At 40.3% G+C, this 18,619-nt stretch overlaps 1 protein-coding gene across 1 annotated transcript in view; it reads right to left on the bottom strand.

Annotated features, from left to right (window-relative positions):
- The window catches only part of LOC149932359 (glutamate receptor ionotropic, kainate 3-like), a 63,725-nt gene that overhangs the window by 31,929 nt on the left and 13,177 nt on the right, over positions 1-18,619 (bottom strand). The window contains exons 2-6 of the mRNA XM_090155239.1: positions 17,621-17,872; positions 8,343-8,509; positions 4,285-4,338; positions 3,689-3,853; positions 2,411-2,563 (exon numbers count right to left, since the gene is read on the bottom strand). Of these exons, the coding sequence (XP_090011365.1) occupies positions 2,411-2,563; positions 3,689-3,853; positions 4,285-4,338; positions 8,343-8,509; positions 17,621-17,872 (791 nt within the window). The remainder of the gene's footprint in view (positions 1-2,410; positions 2,564-3,688; positions 3,854-4,284; positions 4,339-8,342; positions 8,510-17,620; positions 17,873-18,619) is intronic.

Raw genomic sequence — 18,619 nt, 5'->3', positions numbered from 1 at the left:
CTTCTATTTTCTTTTCGCCCACAGAGCGGACAGAGAGAAAACACGAGGCCTATAAAACAGAAGCGGAGAGAAGAAAATTCGGTCCGCTTATCGGCTTTTCCCCGTTTTAATCCCATATTGGGGGCCGCTGTGTTGAATTGGAACTTAAGCGCGATTAAGATAAGTGGCTTTCAGCGCACCGTAAAAACAAGCTAAAAGGGGAGACGACCCTATTTCTCGGGGAACCTTACTTCCGCGGGCCATTGTGCGTTGAACCACGCTTAGACACCATTATCATAATCACGGCAACAACTGGGTCGACGAATCAAAAACAAAAAATACGGAATCTAATCACGGTGATGGTTTTGGCTTTGATTTAAAACTGGAGCTTATATCCCTATACCACAAACACTCTACTCTCGGTTTAAAGTTTAAAAGACCCCTACATACTTCGGATTTTATAGAGAAAGTATTCTTTTATTTTGTAAATATATATTTGGCTTAATTTTAGATTTGGATTTAATTCTATATTGAAATTATTGAGATTATAAAATATATCTTGATCACGAAATAGACGGAGAAAGTCAAAGCAAATATAAAATAGAACTCCGTACTATACAGGGTGTCCACTCGAGTTAGTTTTTGGATGACCTTGAAGACATGGTTCAAGGTCATTGAAATTTATAAACTAAAGACCCTCAATCCTGATGAGGATGTGTAGCAAATTTCAGTACTCTAACACGAGTATCTTTAGAGTTATCAACTTAACGACCTTCTTGTTTTTCATCTAGCATTTCTCGGCTTCCTATTGGTCAAATCCGATCAGGTCAAAGCTATTTGTACTTAAAAAGTTACGTGGAACACGTGTCTAATTGGAACCAAATTTCTAACCCTTACGGTTATCGAGTTAGTTTTGGATGACCTTGAAGACATGGTTCAAGGTCATCGACGTTTTCGCAGTAGGCTTCCTCCTATATCTTGTATACGACTTGAAAATTTCCAAATCGTACCTAAAACATATTTTGAGATATTCGCCCTGGTTCATTTTTTAGTGGACACCCTGTATATTCTAATTCACAATGATTTCCGATTGGCGGTTTTATAACGAAGCAATTATACCTACTTCTGACACCTCACCTCCGAAAAATTGCCTTCCATCTGTATTGCGCTATCTATAGTTGGTTAAAATGGTAACTATGGAGCTAATTTTTTCGGAGCTCTGGCAGGAAGTGGGCAAGCGCTATTGAGTCTTGACTACGTGCGAAGCACTGATTTCGAATCTAGGGTACGAGGTTTATTTTATATTTAGTCCTTTTACAACGAGTTCATCAATACTTGAGGTTTTTATAAGGCAAAACATTACTTGTGTTTAAAAACATCTTCGAAAGGGGCACACATGTTTAAAGCAATTCTATAGTCTAGAATATGAGGTAAGTTCAAGACTTTATCATCCGTTTACTTTTGGGTGTAGACAAGATAATAATTACGCGAGGGAGAACTAGAAATCGACTCGTATTTATTTTCCATATTATTCAAGCAATTTTTTATTTATTCTTTGTAAAACTCAGATGCCGCTATCTATTTACGAAATATTTATAATGACAGTTTTCACAAATACCTTTTTTTCGCAATTTCAAAGTACATTGGGGAAATAATGCGACGATAATTTTTAATCCAAAATGAGTACCTTTTTATACTATTAATTATTAATTATTAAAATTACATATTTAAAATAAAACAACAAAATAATATGACTGCAATATATTTAATTTAAAATATTAATATTACAAAATATAACGTATATATTTATTATCATATATTTATATTATTTATTTAAAATAATAATACTTATTAATAATGTTTCGTATTCCTTTCGAGAGATGGAGCTCTAGACCTAAAATCAAGATAGAACCTCACATGGGGCTGGACGTCTGTATAATAGCCCAACTCGGGAGTTATAAGCCGCAGTCCCACGTTCTTCCTCGCGAATATTAGTTCTTGGTGTAGATTAGACAAGCGTAAATCTTGCCACGAAACTTGGGCAAGCAATGACCGTATTTACAGTTACAGAAGCAAATTTGGGCAAAAGGGTTACGATGTAAAATGGAATACGGATCCGGGATCGCGATCGGTGGTAATAACATTAAGACTACGAGATAAAATGATCAGTATCAGTCTGAGGCCTCACCAGCTGTTATTCCTAATTAGGTTACTACGAGATGAAAACGCGAGTGTTAATGGTGAAACAATAGTTGCCAAAGATCAATATTCGATTCGAATTAGTACTATCTAAAATGAGAGTACAATGAATATAGACCACGAAACCGAGGAAACTCCGGGGCACATCCTTCCTGGCATCAGTCTGACGCTAATTCCATCTGAGCTAGCAACTATCAACGGCCTTGTCTAGTCAAAATAGCGTCGCTCTTACCATTTTCATGTAATTGACGACCGATTTCCCTTGCGTCCAAGGTCGATTGTGATTGCAGGACAACTTCTCTTCGTGGATAGTTTGGCTATTGTCCAGATCGTGTAAGGCTCTGGCCAGCAAGTTGAGCGTGTCGAAGAGAACGGCGGTCGCAGTCTGAGTCGAAGGAAATGAAAACAACAACGAGACCGTTAACCAAATTCTAGACGCGTCGAAATAGCTTTTTGCAGCGCCCGCGTAAAAACACACTGGCGAGAGAAAATCGCTTTACATAATAGCAAAGAAAAATAACTTCGTAGACGCGACTATGAAAAGAAAGCGGCCTCCTTCATCTCAGCCGATGGATTTCAAAGGGGACAGTCTGCGCGCGTTTACGGGTTGCGCTCTAGGCCGCTGTTTTTTGTCATTCAGCGCGACGGCTCCATATACAATGTTCAAGTAGCTAGTTTCGTCATACATGGTAGCTAGAGTTCCGAATTTCATTCGATCGATTTTGAGATTAAAATTAAATGGGTATACGGGGGCCCATTGAGCTCTTTTCCAAGCATCCCCTTCAGTGCTATTCCCAAAGCGCATTAGACGCCGTCGCGCCGTAGTCGCGTTATTCCCAAAAATAAACCAACTTTTAAGTTGCTTCGTAGGAAATAAAAGTAACCACAGTTCGTATAGTATTTAATACAACCACGATGTTAAATATTTACAAAAAGAGCGCAACATTTTGGTAAACAAATAGTTTTGAAGTTTCTAATGAAGTTAATTAAAAATAAAACTCTAAATGCGTCGATTAATTATTGTCAATTTAGGCATCTTTGAAAAGCAGTACAATGTCGCAGAATTTTAGAAATTTGAGTCGAAAGCGCTTTAATTAAGCAATAACTCGGATTTAACAAGAGGAAATGTTACGCGGTAAGCGTTACGTGAAGCAAATAGGGTTCATCTACTGGAAAATTAACGAGTCGGCCGGAGGAGAAGCGGATCGATACAGCCAAATATATTAAAGTGTATAGCTCTTTTCCACGAAACGGATGAAAAATAGAAGATCATTTTGAACGTTTTCAGATTTCCGAGGAAGGGGGACGATAAACCCTTTTCCAACCCACACCGAAGCCGCGCTCGGTCTATCCTTGACCAGAAAAAAGGACCCTTCGTTCGCCCTTACTTCCCAAGGTCATCCTCATCTCGGCACATCGTCATCTTCGAGCCCGTCGTGAAACGTCCGTTTGCTGATTTTTTCGAAGCGAATACTCTCGCTGGAAATATAGATAGATAGAATTTTCTTACCCGAAAAGTTGGGAATTTCCGAAGTCGAGGGCCGTATCGAGATCGGTCCGTCGTCTTCTGATTGGTTGAGACGTCGTACTCGTACTGCGACCCCTGGAGGAAATGGAAACCGGAAATATTGGATAAGCCGTGCCGGAAGTCTTCCATGGGGGCCGTATGGAAATCCTAAGGCGGAAGATAAAGCCGGGAAAAAATATATACATGAGTATAGACCGGTGGAATAAGGAGGAGAAAGCGTCATCAATTGAGAGAAAATCCGACAGAGGGGGCGGCCTGCGGAAAGTCAACGAGTCGGAAGAAAGAAGATTCTTTTTAATTTTATCACGGATCCGGGGAAGATGGCGAGAAGATAAAAAACATAAACGAATATAGCACGCTCGCGAGGCCGCGAAAAAACTAGGGATAAAATACGAGAAGGTGGAATACAGCCGGGTTTCTGCGGACGCGGAGTGGGTGGCTGATGCGGGACGGGGTCCTGGCCAGAAAAGCGGTATAAATAGAATACCTCGGGCGTGTAAACTGAGCGTAAAATCCCCGCTGTATAAAAGAAAGGGAGAACGGCGCGCGACATCGTCGTGAATTCAAATTCCACTCACCAGCGAGGTTACAATGTAGTTGTGGTATTCCGTCAACATTCCCAAATCTTGAGCCTACGAGAATAGAAAAAAAAACGATATACATTTTCGTTTAAAAAGACTGAGCGATAAAGATATTTCGTAAAGTAACTCAAAATAAATATTTGTATCCTATACGTACATTATAGGGTTAGAGTGCTGGATATAATATCTCTACTTTCGCGCTTTATTTTGTCTTAGGATTTGTTTGTATAAATACAAGTTAGCCTAGTTTGAAAATATTACTTTTATATATGTCATAATATTTCGCGTAAAAAATTGTTTGCAAAACAGGAAGATGTAGAAAAGCTCAACGTAAATTTTGCAGCCCGGTGTTGGCCTTCTCCCTGCACACCAGTGTTGTTGGAGTATTTTTACAATAACGACCAGCCTAGTCAACTACTATTCCTCGCTCGTACTGGAGCGCTACCAACTGCGGCCAGATTCGCCGTGATTTTCGGCGAAAACCCCGTCTGCCCTCTATGTGGTGCTCCTGTGGAGGATATTCCCCAAATCTTGATTGAATGTCAGAAATTCGCCGTAGTGAGAGCGGATTATATGCATGCTGATGAGTTGGATAAGTCAGACGACTGTGTGTCGTTTCTGCTGGGCTTGGGGACTGGGTGTGCCGGATGGCAGGATATTCTAGTTACCAAAAGGATTCTTGGTCGTTGGGGGGCTTACGGTTAAAAAGGACAAATTGATCTCTTGACATTTTGGTGTGTGTTGGTTGTATATATCATACTTTTAAATTTTATTTTTTTAAATTTTTAAATTTTTAAATTTTTCAATTTTTTAATTTAATTTCATTGTTTTTATTTTTGGCGCATTTTATATTTGAATTTAAAGTGCTAGCGTTTTTCGTTTTTATGTTTTTTGACTCGCGAATCCAGTAAATGGTTTCCTCCCTGTTATAAAAGGGATTTGTATTTTAAAGGGAAAATAAATATTCATTCATTCATTCATTCATGTTCTAAGAGTGAAAAACCCAAAGCCAACTAAACTACCTAGAAATACAAATGTACGTGGATTCCGGCGAATGGCCAAGCCAGTACCCGACTAGATCCACCTGATGGGGACCTTTTCTTAATAGCGGGCCATTACGGAAACAACACCCACTACTAAGTTGATATCGGATGGTGGTTTTCTTGGTGGCTCAAAGAAATTGGAAGACGAAGTTTTCGAGACATTCGAGTTTCGAGCTGTACGGTTCCAAGGATCGTCTCTCCGAACCCTCAAGTGGTTTCGCTATTAGAATAGTATTGTTTCAGCGACCAACAGACAATTGAGGACGTCCTGATGGTCTGTCCGCAATTAAATATATCGCAAGGTGTTTCTCCTTAGCCAGTTAGATCTAGACAACGACAAGACTATACTCTACTTTAACAAGACTGATACGCGCAATGGCCTAAATTTTGTTACCACATATTTGGAGATTTTATATATAGGAAATATATTGAACATATTTTCTATTTTTATGTAAATTTATGATGTTGCGTCCTTCGCTGACTTAAAAGGGACCCCAAGTTGGACATTGGGAAACCATAGATTTTTCCATTGGATTTATTTATTTATTCACTCTGGAAAAGGTATATTCATCATTCATTCTGGACATCCGTTAGCTGCAACATCAGGAAAACAACCTTTTGTCTCAAGCCCGAACGGAGTTTTTCCCAACAGCGAGGTGCTTGTTTTCCGTATGTAGCTACAATCTAGGGTGTTGTTTTCGATTTCCCGCTGACCTTGGTTTACACTATAAAATGGCCTAGTTATATCTAGATAATTCAAATTAATATAAAAACACTTTAAATTTCTAAATATTATTTAAAAAAATGAAGATTATACGTTTTAATTACATTTAATTAACTTCACTTCAAAAATATAATGAAGAAAAAAACGGGCACCCGACCTAAATATAGAATAAAGTGCGATGATATGGAAATCGCGTATAAAAGCGTTCAAATTTTAAATATACAATATTCCAACATTTGGCGGGGCATAAAAGGTCAAGGGTCGCGTCTGAAGGAAAGATTATCTTCCCGTTGAGAAGTATACAATACAAAGCTGATATAAGTCCATCCCCGATCCTTTGATACGAGCTGGGCTAATGGGTTTTGCCACATAAAAACTTGGGCCGCCAAGACGATAAAAAGTGGGTAAAAAAACGCGAATATATATAGAAACGCTAGGAGGAGACTAAGATTCCATTAAAAAGAAGAGGTTGAGAATCCCGTATTTATCGTTCTCCATCGCGCATCAAATACGGATGAGAAAATCCACCGATTTTTACGTATTTTTTTATTAAAGTAAACATTTCTACGTCAACAAATATTTCTTAGAATGCCACGAATCCCGTAAAGTCTACACTCAGTTATACCGCCTTCAAAATACCTGTTTTATACACCAGTTAAAAAAAATCTGGAGTGAAAAATTCGGTTATAATATTAGATTATTTTCTCCAAAATAGAGGCTTTTTAACTTCGTTGTACGGCGGGCGGAAAACCCAAAAGAAATCCAATTTTTTCCAGGTTTCCAAGCGCGTTTTCTCTTTCATCGCGCTATCTGTGTTTTGCTAGGAAAGCAGACGATAAAAGTACGTAGGTAAGGTCTGGAAATAGGCGTAAACAGCCAACCGCGTGTATAGGTCTTTTGTCCTTTTTCAAAATGACGGGGTAGTGGTGCGCGCAAACCATCACTTTTATGAGAGAAAAGCGGGCGAAAGTGCTCCAAAAACCCGAAGCTATAATTTAGCCCGGGTACTCGTTTCCCCGTGAAAAGCGTCATTAGAGACACACGCGCTATCTTTGCCTCCCTGTTCTACCCAATTTGGTTCCTACAGTTTCTACCATTCAGTTTCAGTTACGTCTTTTTTTCATTTCATTCTCTTATACTGGCTTTAATAATAATAAAAAAGCCACCGCCAGGCCTTGAAGCTAATCTAAAAATCTGACATTTGAAATTTCGCCTTCGTTCTCTCATTTTAAAATCACCGTTTTTCATCTTTATAATATGAATTCTGGGAGAATGAGCGAACCGAAAAAAAAATGATGTTGATAAATTTTAGCTAAGTTTTTAAAACCTCCCTGTTGAACCTCACACGAAAAAAAAAGTTAATTTTGTTTTGAACGGAATAGCGGTTTTCTGCAGTTTTTTTTTCCTTCCCAAAAGTGAATTGTTAGGAAACGATAAAAAAAGTCTAAAAAAAACGTTAATCTCTTCCTAAACCTTTTTTAAATTATCTACCTAAACAAAATAAACTCGAAGGATATATCTCGCCAATTCTCGTTTTTACCCTCCTTATATCAAATGGAGCGAAAAAAAATGTCTTTATTATTTTTATCGACTGTGTAATTTTTTTTAATATTTAATACCATAAATTTTAGTTACCGCTTTTCTGATAAACTTCTCGATCTAACGCAATTATTTATCAAAAAAATAATTTACACCTTTTCGTTGGAATAGTTCTTTTTATAAAATAACCTTGGCCATCTTGTTGAAATGTTGCCTCCCCGCTTCAGCTGTGGATCTGTTTTCTCTCCCACTAAAGAGTTAATGAACTCATTCTTAGGCATTGGCTGAACTATTACAGGGCAACACTTCAACAAGAAATATATGACTTTTAGAACAATATTCAAAACTAAGAAAAAGAGTTTTAAAATATTAATTATATCGGCTTAAAATATACTCCAGTTAAAAATAAAATGTAAACGCGTCACACAGCAATTTTACTAGCTTTTTGGGGAAATTAGAGTTATAAATTTTCGTTTCGAAAAAGGCATATTTTCCGAAAAATGAGATACCAAAATTATCCTCGTAGGACGCGAGCAATTTCGCTCTTGTCGACGACGGAAGCGCGAAAAATTCGAGCCCGAAACCCTCTCACTCCTCCACTAAACGTCGGGCGTCAGAGGCCTAGCTACCAGTGATAGTAAATGAAGGGTGCGGAGAAGCCCCTCGCGATATAAATGGCTATACGTGACGTGGACAAAATACCAGAGGAGAGCAAGATGGAAGAAGAAAGAGAGAGAGAGAAGACTTACAGCGTGAAAGACGGTGATGACTTTTTCGATGGCAATGTCGAGGATAATATGAGTTTCCCCCTGTTGTCCCAATTCCTTGAGAATCTTCCTCAAATTGTCGTCGTGGGAAATCCTTCGAAGACGGACTTTGTATCCGCTGTTGTACAGGTCTTCCACTTTGAGAATTCCTACGAGAGAAACAGAGAGAGAGAGAGGCGTGTTGAGAAAATTCGTATTTAGACGGGCGTAGAAGGGGAGATTGCGTTGACAACCGAAGCCTTCTCGGATTTAGAGGCTATAAATTGCGTGTCAGACAGGGACTCATTACCCAGCCTCCCTTTCACCCCCCTCCGGTCCCCAACTGTACCAGGGCAAGGAAATTTAACACGCCCCTATTCTAACACACGGTTAAGTAGCGGGGCTCCTGGCGCCCCTTTAGACCATTGAAATAATAATTGCGGCCTTCCCTCGTCATGGTGTGTAAGGATACAGTCTCGCGTCGCGACTCCCTGACGATTTCAGTCCGCCTTCCACGCTCGTAAGGAGCGGCCAGGCTGAGTTCATAGAGAAGATCGCGATTCAAAGTGGCGTTGCCATTGGGACTCGAGATGGTGGACAACGTTTGCCGGCAAAATCGTGTTTTCCTCGATCCCATCAAAACCTGTCAATTACGGGCGACGGAGCCCTACGCTCTTACCCCGATTATACCCGGCCACGGAATCAACACCTACTTAGCGTAATTTACGAGGTAATATTAGACGGCGAGGGTCCCCCATTATTAGTCGCGCTCCTCTCTTAGCTCGGGCCTTCGTTGCCGACGAGAGTTAAATTAATTAGAGCTTGTAATTCGTCTTAGGAAAGACGCGAAATGAATTCATCCGTTAATCATCTCTCATCCGGGATTGAGTCCCATGGTTTTATCAGCGCCCAACTCTTTCCGGGAAATCCCAAAGAGACGGATCTTTTAACCCGGCCGACTCAAATAACCCGGTTACGTAGTAGCCCCCCTGCCGTTATATCGCGTGGGCCCATTCTCCAAATACTCTCGATAATAACGATGACTATGGAAGAATACGGAGAGCTTCGTTAATTAGAATATCCATAATTAAAACCCTCCGGAGCGAAGAATTAGTGGAGTGGTGGAAACAACCCTATATTTACCCGGCCAAACAGTCAGGCCACGGTAATGAACTTTGGCCAAACACTCGGCGCTACACTTTTATATATTGAAAAGAGAGCCCACCTTTCGCGAATACGCGTTGTAGCATTAATTATGCGAAATATTTAAGGTAAAATTATACAATCGGTAGATTCGCTTCCTACTTAATTCTAATTACGTCTTTTCAGTCTACCACTAAAATATCGCGGAAGAGTGGCTTGAATCGTAACGAATTAATTTTCGTCGGTCGATGCAGACCGAGGGTTTACGGCGATGTCGTTTCGCTTTATTAACTCCAAAAAATAAGTAAATAATATGCTTCTTGCGAGAAAATGATCTTCTTATACTATACTTGAAGCCAGCGCCTTATCACGATTTTTCGAATTACGCTTCGCAAGAAAAAAGAATACAGTAAAAGCCTCATTTTCGTTCAAGCTGAACGTTTCTGTTTTAACAATTACACAATTGAATTATATTTTTCTTATTAGGCTGAACCTTCCTCTAGTGCTTAAAATAATTTTTATAATACTAATATTAATAGTTAACGAGGTAAAAGGTCCTAACTAAAGGGTAGTTTGGGCGCTTGCCCAACTTGTTTAGCTCCGGGGGTCCGAATTAAAACGTAATAACTTAATTACTTTTAAATTTTAAATTGTCAAAATTATTTTAGTCACTAAAAAAGAGGCTGTTCTATACTTAAATATTAAGTTTATTAGTTAAAATACAAAATTAAAAGAGTTCAGCTTGAAATAGCGCGAAAGTAGACAATGGCCACTGTAGTCTTCCCCCTTAACTAACTAACTTTCTAAAACCATTACATCGTGAAAATATGAGTCTTAATATTTAGATTTTACGTCGTTTGACACTGTAAATATTCAGCCTTAATTAAATGAATACGAGTACTTCTCTATGTAATATTGTTAGCTTCTGATACGTCCTAATTTAGATTTCCAGAGAAGGTAAAGCGATATGTGCCCCGGCGTTTCCTGGAACCATACACGGGGAGATATCCGCGCTTAATTTGAACATCTAATAATAATAATCTCGACAATGCGGCTATATGTAAAATGTAGGGCCGCCTTTGAAGGTTTTGATCCGGTCAGGAATAATAGCAAGCGTGATATAAAGGGAACGAGAGAATAAGGTTTCCACAGGGGGGGGGGTCAGCGGGATCAAAGGCGCTGTTCCGCGTTATTTGCTTAAATGGACAAAAGGAGGCGTGTCGTCGCTCGAGGATACGACATACTCTCTGTACGCGAAGGGACACGCGGTGAAGCCCGGGACGACAAACTCAACCGCCTTCTAATTATTATAATCTTGTAAAACCATTATTCCAAAACACCCTTAAATTTGTTCCAAGATAAACATGTCCCGTACAACAGACGGGGGGTGGCTTCACGCGATACAAACGTATTAAGACGAAACACAAATAACCACACTAGATCTACATTCCATTCGATGAGCATTTCAATTTTAAAGAATAATTTCAAATCTGTCCACCGTATCGATGAAGTTCATTAACCTTGCCTACAGCCACCCGCAAAGTTTCGAAATGAAAAATAAAATCAAAAACCTACTATAAAATGTAAATAGGAGGGGGATAAAGTATTGGACTTTGAACGAGCTATTTAAAAGGCAAGATTCGCTACCATCCGCCATACCGGCCTACAGGGACTTTATCCCCGCCGCAGTAAAATATAGTTTATTTCTTTTACAGGCTTTAAGAAGGCAAAACGTTACTTTTTTTCTCAAAAATTAAATTATTTTTTTAATTATTTCTTTCTGTAGGTCGATTTCGAAAGTCAGTGGGTGAAAAGATTCGTCACCTACTTCTTCGAGTAGTCTGGTCCATCGTCTTATCTTAAGGTTTGGAGAGTTTGAGACAATAACCGAACAGACGACGGTATGACGTAGGGGAAATGAGTCTTCTCAAGATAGAGGGAACTAATCTAAATACACGAATTGTTTATTTGGCATTACCAAATAAGCTTCAAATACTTATCCAGAAGTTGTCAGCAGAAATTTTAAAGAAAATGGTTCGAGTTTTTAGCAATAATATTGATTCTCGAACTCAACGAAAAGCGTGTGAGCCACAGCGCACAGGGGAAGCTATAATATCAGTTCAAGAGTTTATCGCTCAACTTACAGGCCCGTATATGACCCTATGGGGTGAGTGCCAGCGGATGCTCAGCGCCCCCAAATGAATACTTGAGCATCCCCAACCCGACCGACCCAAAAAAACGATTGTTCAACAAATATCATATAACATCGGTTACCTGTATTTTTAATAAAATATTCCGTACTCAATGAAGTCGAAATTCATTATTTAAAAAATAACAAAATAAAGCCAATTTCGATATATTTACGAATTTTCGGAGTGGGAGTTAAAAATTAAGGTTTTTAGTATCAAGGCATTCCCCCCCCCCCCCCCGCAAAAACATTTGAGCACCCCCGAGTTATGGCGGCTGGTTACGGGCCTGTCTAGTTACTTTCGCTACTACTCAGTTCGTAATAAATAGTTTGCAAACGGCGTCAAAGACCTCAGCTCAACGGCGAATATTTAATAACCAAACCGTAGCGCACCTACATCGAAACAACCATAGGACAGGACTGGTTCATTATGGGCGCGGGGGTATAATCCGCGCGGGGAGGGTCTTAAAAGGGTTAGAATGAAGGGATTCCTTTTGCCCAAATTGAAAAGGTTTGTTCGCCACCGTTTATCGAATTAAATCCGGAAACTAAAGCCTTTGGAGTATTCGAGTCTGGTCCCCTCGGAGGAGACAGGCGTCTCTGTCATCCCAAGGCGCCATATTTATCTACCCACGAGGGCTAATTATAATGAACCGCGCTATTTATAGCTAACTGGGGGAGATACAGCCCTTCTATGCCGCGTTGAAAGGGGAGGATTAAATAAAAAGTGCCTAAAATATCGGCCTATCCTTCTATTTTTCCAGCGGAACAGACACTCGGCCGCCTCCAAACGAATACTACCTTAATAAAGAATGCAAAGATAAATTTCAACAAAGGATATAAGTCGTCGAGTTAGGCCGAGTTTGCGAAGTAAAGAAGGTTAATGTACTGGCGCTATTGCATCCAAATTTGATTTTCTACAGCGAACGGAATCTAGTAGTACGTATAAAACTGCCGGCGGATGCGTTAATATTTGATCCGTACCTTTTAATGTTTTATTATCTGGAGAGTTTTTGGTAAGATGAAAAGAATCGGTAACTTCGCCGCGTTCCCTATTCCTTTCCGAACAAAAGGAGGCCGAGAAAATCACTAAGGTTCAATACCCCGTAGACTTTACCGTACCGCCGGTATTGAGCGTGGAGTTAGATAAGCCCGGATATAACTATAGTTGTAACGTATAAGTTCGGCTCGCTTTCTCCGTTCTATCGACGCTGCTAATTAGATTTGGAGCCCATCTCTTTTTCCGCGCTATAGAGGCGGCTCCTTCACCCGGATTAGTCGCGTTATACGTAGAATAGCTGACGAAAAAGCGCTTTTTTCATCAACGCTTTCAATGTTTCCGGCTTATAAACGCCGGCCTATACGCTTCCATCCCTCTGGAACGGGGAGAGCGGGATTCGCCCTATAAATGCATTAGACGCGGACCTGAAGAACTCGAGTTATTAATCGGCTTTCGGCCACCTTAACGCCAATATTTTCCAACTGAATAGCGGGAAACGATATTAACGAAAGACCAAGAGTTACGCGTTCCCAGAAAACTCTCCCCTCCGCAAAACCCTTTTACTTAAAAATAACTCGGATTACCCGCAAAAATTCAAGTTAAGCCTGGACGATTATTTTTACTATTATTATTATTGCCGTAACGACTAGAAATCGGCTTATTTTCCTGTACTCTGTTAAGAGTCAAAAAATGTCAATGAGTTTCTACAATAATGTATTTAGGTTAACGGCTAAAGGCTGGTTTTCACTAGGGCAAAAACGCCACGACGGTGAACGTCGACGCGAAAATTTCCCGTTAGGCCTAGTGCAATATTTTTGCGTCGACTGTCACCGTTGTGGCGTTTTTGCCCTAGTGTAAACCAGCCTTAATACGTGTAATGCGCTTTTACGATCTATCCGCGTGGGTGGAGAATATCTTTCGGGAATCATGAAAACAGAGGCTTTAGTTCCTTTCTGTAAATTCTTCAACGAGTGCCTACCCATTCTGAATGTGAGGAGGCAAATGTTTGACCCAATTCTTCCATGAGACGCAAAGAACTGCGAGCTCTAAGAAAGTAGATAAAGGGTTTGGTCGGTTTAGCTAGGAATATATAGTTGGGTTACATTCTAAGTAATAGCTAGTGACTTTAGTAACAACAGAAATATGCATTATAAATCTCACGGGAAAAGTATTGAAACATTTCACGTTTTTGAAGAAAAAATAGGTTGGGCCAAAATACATTATATAGTTTGTTTTTAATAATATTCATTGACAAAATATGGGTTAAAAATTAGTACACATCCCTAGGCAGTTTAATTTTGATATCTTACGTTTTGAATCCGAGTCTGAGCCAGCGAAGGTAGATTTTAATGGCCTGTATGGATACTTTTCTCTAAATAAATATATTATATACTTCCGGTAATAAATATTATTCGCTATGACTTAGCTATTAGCGCTTCTGACTCTTAATTAAGTCGTCAAATATAAAAATAAGAACGGTAATAGTAACGGTATCTAACGTTATATTACGGAAAAAGGCCAGATTTAATTTAAAGTGCGTTTGTCATCTGAAGATATTTGTCCCCGGTTTATTTTATTGTTTATTTTATTTATGCTTTCTTTTGCTCCCTCTGCTTTTCTGTAATTCGCCGCATATATAATTTGTTTTTAAAATTTAAATTTATATTTTTTTAAAATATCTCATAATCGAGTGTTAAACTCTTTTATAGCTTTTGTTTTGGTTTTTCTTTTTGTGTTTTGTTATTTACTACATTGTTCTATTTGAGTTTTAATATCGATTTTTTAAGATAGTTAATTAAAAAAATATATAATAATTTAAAAAAGGCCTATAAGGGGCTGTTGACTTGGCCCTTCACAACATTTTATCACAAAAAATCATGATAATAAACTGATTTGATTTGATTTGATTTGAAGTGGGGTGGCGGAGTGGTTGGGACTTTCGGGTCGCGGCAAGAGGAGCCGGGTTTCACTCCAGCTCGTGGCACTGGGTGAAAGATCGGAACCACTTCTTCCGCGTAGAGGTTGCGAGTTCTCTCTCCACTGGTTAAAGGGGTTTCCCCCGAGTTCTTCGGTTTCCCCTTTCCATAAAAACTTGTAGAGTTTAACGGTTATAGTGAGTGTAGGGAGTTGTTAGCTCACGTGGCATGAAGGGCTGGCCACCACCACCCGCCTAAGCATTGTAACCCGGTCACCCGTGGTGCCTTGGGTTTTAGACTAGCTGATTATTATGATTATTAAGTAATTCAAGTCTAGAATTTCGTTTCAGGGCTGATAACTTATAAACCCGGGTTCTTATTCTAACTCGCTCGCAACGAATAACGACGATTGTTACCCAATATAATTTTAGTGAATAACAATCAATCGTAATCGCTAATGAACCTTAAGATTTACTGAAAATGCAACTTAAAATCTATTTCGAATGAAGACACTCATTTTGTTTTCCAATAACCTTAAGATCCTTTTAAGCTCCGTTTAAGTTTGGCCTTGAAGCCGGTCATGGACCAGTTTAAAGGGGAATGGTCAAGCTTTAACCAGTTAGATAGCCCTATAGCCCATTAAAAACTAAAATTTATGGCGAAAACCACGTCAAAAAATATTGAGTGGTTAATTTTTAATAAAATAAAGAAATTTCGGGAAATCGAAAAGCGCGCGTCCACCGCGATACCTGGTGAGAAGTCGGTGAGACAGAAAAACAACGTAAAAGCGCGCGCTGCTGAAGACGCAAAAAATTTGTTTCGCACGCGCGGCGCGTTCCAGTTATAAGAGACCTAAGCCTAAATTGCGCGATTTTAAAAGTTAGGATAGTTCGCAAATCGCTCATACGGGGTTAGGGGCGCTGGCGGCAGCCCCTAAGATGGCGGCGAAAATTCAAACCCAAACACCTGGCGTTATTTTTCGTTTCAACTTTTTGGGCCAAAAGCTATTTAAAGATACGTGTTAGTATATTGAACGTCTTGTTAATCTTTTGATACGGAAATAAGGCCATATTTTGAAAAGCTTGGCCGTTCCCCTTTAAGACTGATAATTAAACTTCATATCCGCCCGTTCGATTTAAAAACTAAAGAGGTATTTGGCCAGCGTACCTCTTTCAAAAATCACTTCGGTATTCAAATGCTCCGACGAAATAAACATTACCGTAATTAAATTACACCGGATACATTTATTTCGGATTTGCTAAAACTAATAAAACTCAATAGCAATAACGAGAGAAAAGACCGCGGCTGTAGTTAATTAAGAGAATTACCGGCCGAATTTACCTAAATGTAAACGAGAATCAGTGGGTCTCGGTGATGGAAAAACGGGGAGAAAAACTGAAGGGAAAAGAGGAGGGAATGAGAGAGAAGGAGGAAAGCTTTTTCCACGAAATATTCGAAGCGCGATGAATGAAAGCCGCGGATCAAGAGTCGCAATTTGGTTAGAAGCAGTGAGGGAGGAGGAGGTGGAATTGCTATCTTCGCGCCCGGCCTGCCACCACCAAGGCGGCTTAAGAGAAAACACTAGAAAACGTGAAGAGGCGAAGAGAGATGAGTTTGAAGGGGAAGTTCGAAGGGAAGGGAGAACGAACGTCGAACGCGCATATTTCATTGACAGAAAACTTGTCGAACGCAACGTGTCCTCGAAGAGACGACCCCTCCTAACGTTCCGGAATACTTAATCTCCAAATGCCACCGAGTAAGAAGCGCATTTATAGATACCGGGGGAGAGAGTGGAAAAGGACTCGTACAGCGAGGCACTTAAAAGTTAGACGGAATAGTGGAGAGAGAGAGAGCGAGAGTAGAGGGATAAATTGAAAGTGGGAACTTTCAAAGAATTGGAATGAAGGCGAGAGAAGGGTGTTTTCCATAAATCTCCAAATACTTAAAAGTATTTCTACTCTGACGCGCCTTCTAAAATTGGGAAAGATTCGATATCGGGTTCGTCGGCAGATGACGTATTTCCCAGCACGTCGACATCCCCAAATATTTATATTTATCCTCGTACGTATTAAAGTCATTGAACCGTGATTCTTCAAAAAGAGACGAAATGAGATCTGACTTCCGCGCGATGCTCTATGCAACCCCGTTTCGTCAACCAAAAAAATATCATCTTTAAAGGGAAATCCAAATCCAAATATTTGACCAATAAGTCAATAACGATATCAATACAGGCGGTGACAATGAAAATGAGGAATTTCTTGTAATAACGTGAACGGTATCGCTTTTATACCCGCCCTCGAAAATTAGTCGATTTCTCTAGATTTATACTCGTTATTTACGAGACTGTTTGGCGTTATCAGCCTAAGAAAATTATGGCGTAGCGAAACTAATTTTGGTTTACGCTGATAACCACGTTCGAAACACTATCGACAATTGCAGCGATACACTATTACATTAAATTAAAAGCTCTATAAGTCATTAGTTACAAATGGATTAAATAAACCCCGTAATAGGGTAAATAAAGTTAGAGGAAACCGAGTGGCGTCTAGTTTGATTAACGGCTAAAGGATATTAGTTCCCCACTTATAACGCGGTGATGGCGGGAAAAAATGGGGAAATGCCATCAACACGGCCAGTAGGATTGAATTTAATTCGAACTAGGGCGTTCTAGTCGCTTTCGAAGGCCAAAACCTATTTCCGCTAAGCATTTCCGAAGTTTGAATGTCAATATTGCTAATTAAAGGCCCGCCCAAAACTGCGCGTAGACGTATCGTTTCGCGCTGTAGCCGAAATCTGGAGTGACGGCGCTAGCAAAGCGATAGACTGATGATAGACGAGCCCCAAAAATTAATCATTGACTGGCTTAATCCGCGCCCTTTACCCCGCCCCATTCCCCCCCTTCGAGCGTCGGGACCCTAGATCTCTCTATCGCGGCGTAGGGAGCAGCTGCCCGAGAGGGTGTGAGCGGTTTTCGTAGGCGAGTGAGTTTATTGGTAGGCGAGGGGTCAGAGAGAAAGGGCAGGCGCCTATTTACCTTCGTGGTCTTCGTACATGACGAGAAAGGACTTCCAGGCCTTGGCGGCGACCAAATCCATCAGGGCTTTGCTATAGATGGCGGGATCGGGGAAGAGATTGACGCTGTAATTGACCACCGGCGATCGGAAACCCTCCTCGGTCTCCAAGTGAGGAAGCCTCATAGCTTGACCGGCCGACTGCAGCAAATAGTTGACCGAAGGGGACGGCGATCCCACTAAGGCCACGATCCCTTCGCCAGCCAGATGGCAAACTGCGTCCGCATCAGGAGACGCCACGCCAGATGAGAAAGAGAGAAGGAGAAAAAGAACGATCAATTATGAGCTAAGACTTCATCATATCCTACGTCTTTTATTATACGTGTAACGCGCCGCCAAAGATCAATCTGGACGAACCCAAAAACGACCCGACTCTCCCCGCTAAACACATACACCTTAAATCATACTACACTGCACCGCGCGGTATACTACTCGAAAAGCAAAAAGATAACATTTTTCGTATACCGTTTCACTATATAAATATCTGTTAAGTTAAAATAACATTTTTATTTTCATATCGGTAGTCTGAAGAGTAAATGAATATTCATCCCTCTAGGTACAAACCCTGGTGAGCTACTTCTCCCTGAACACCGGTATGCGGCGGATGGAACACTTCTACAGGGGTATGACCTATTTTTCGTCTACTGTACCTATACACTCTTTTATATCCTTATTTGTGAGAGCTGCCATTTTATTACAGGTCTGATTTCAAATTGTGCATGCAAGGCCACTTCACGCGGTCAAGTGCACTCAACGTCTCGAGCTGATGAGCACGTGCAGGCGCCTTTGTATGTACTATTTTAAATTAGGCCTGTAATGAAATGGCCGACTTCATAAAATAGAGTATACGCACCATACAATAGGAACTTGGCAGCGTGACGTCCCACCGTACCTTTGGCTATGGCCGCCATGCTGGTAATCTTTTTTTTCAATTGTAAAAAGCATGGGTGACGTATTATATA

This window comes from Leiobunum rupestre, chromosome 8 (genome assembly GCF_980474605.1).
Source record: "Leiobunum rupestre chromosome 8, qqLeiRupe1.1.hap1, whole genome shotgun sequence".
NCBI lineage: Eukaryota > Metazoa > Arthropoda > Arachnida > Opiliones > Sclerosomatidae > Leiobunum > Leiobunum rupestre.
Note: the sequence above shows the minus strand (reverse complement) of the source record. Positions and strands in the feature narration are given on the sequence as shown.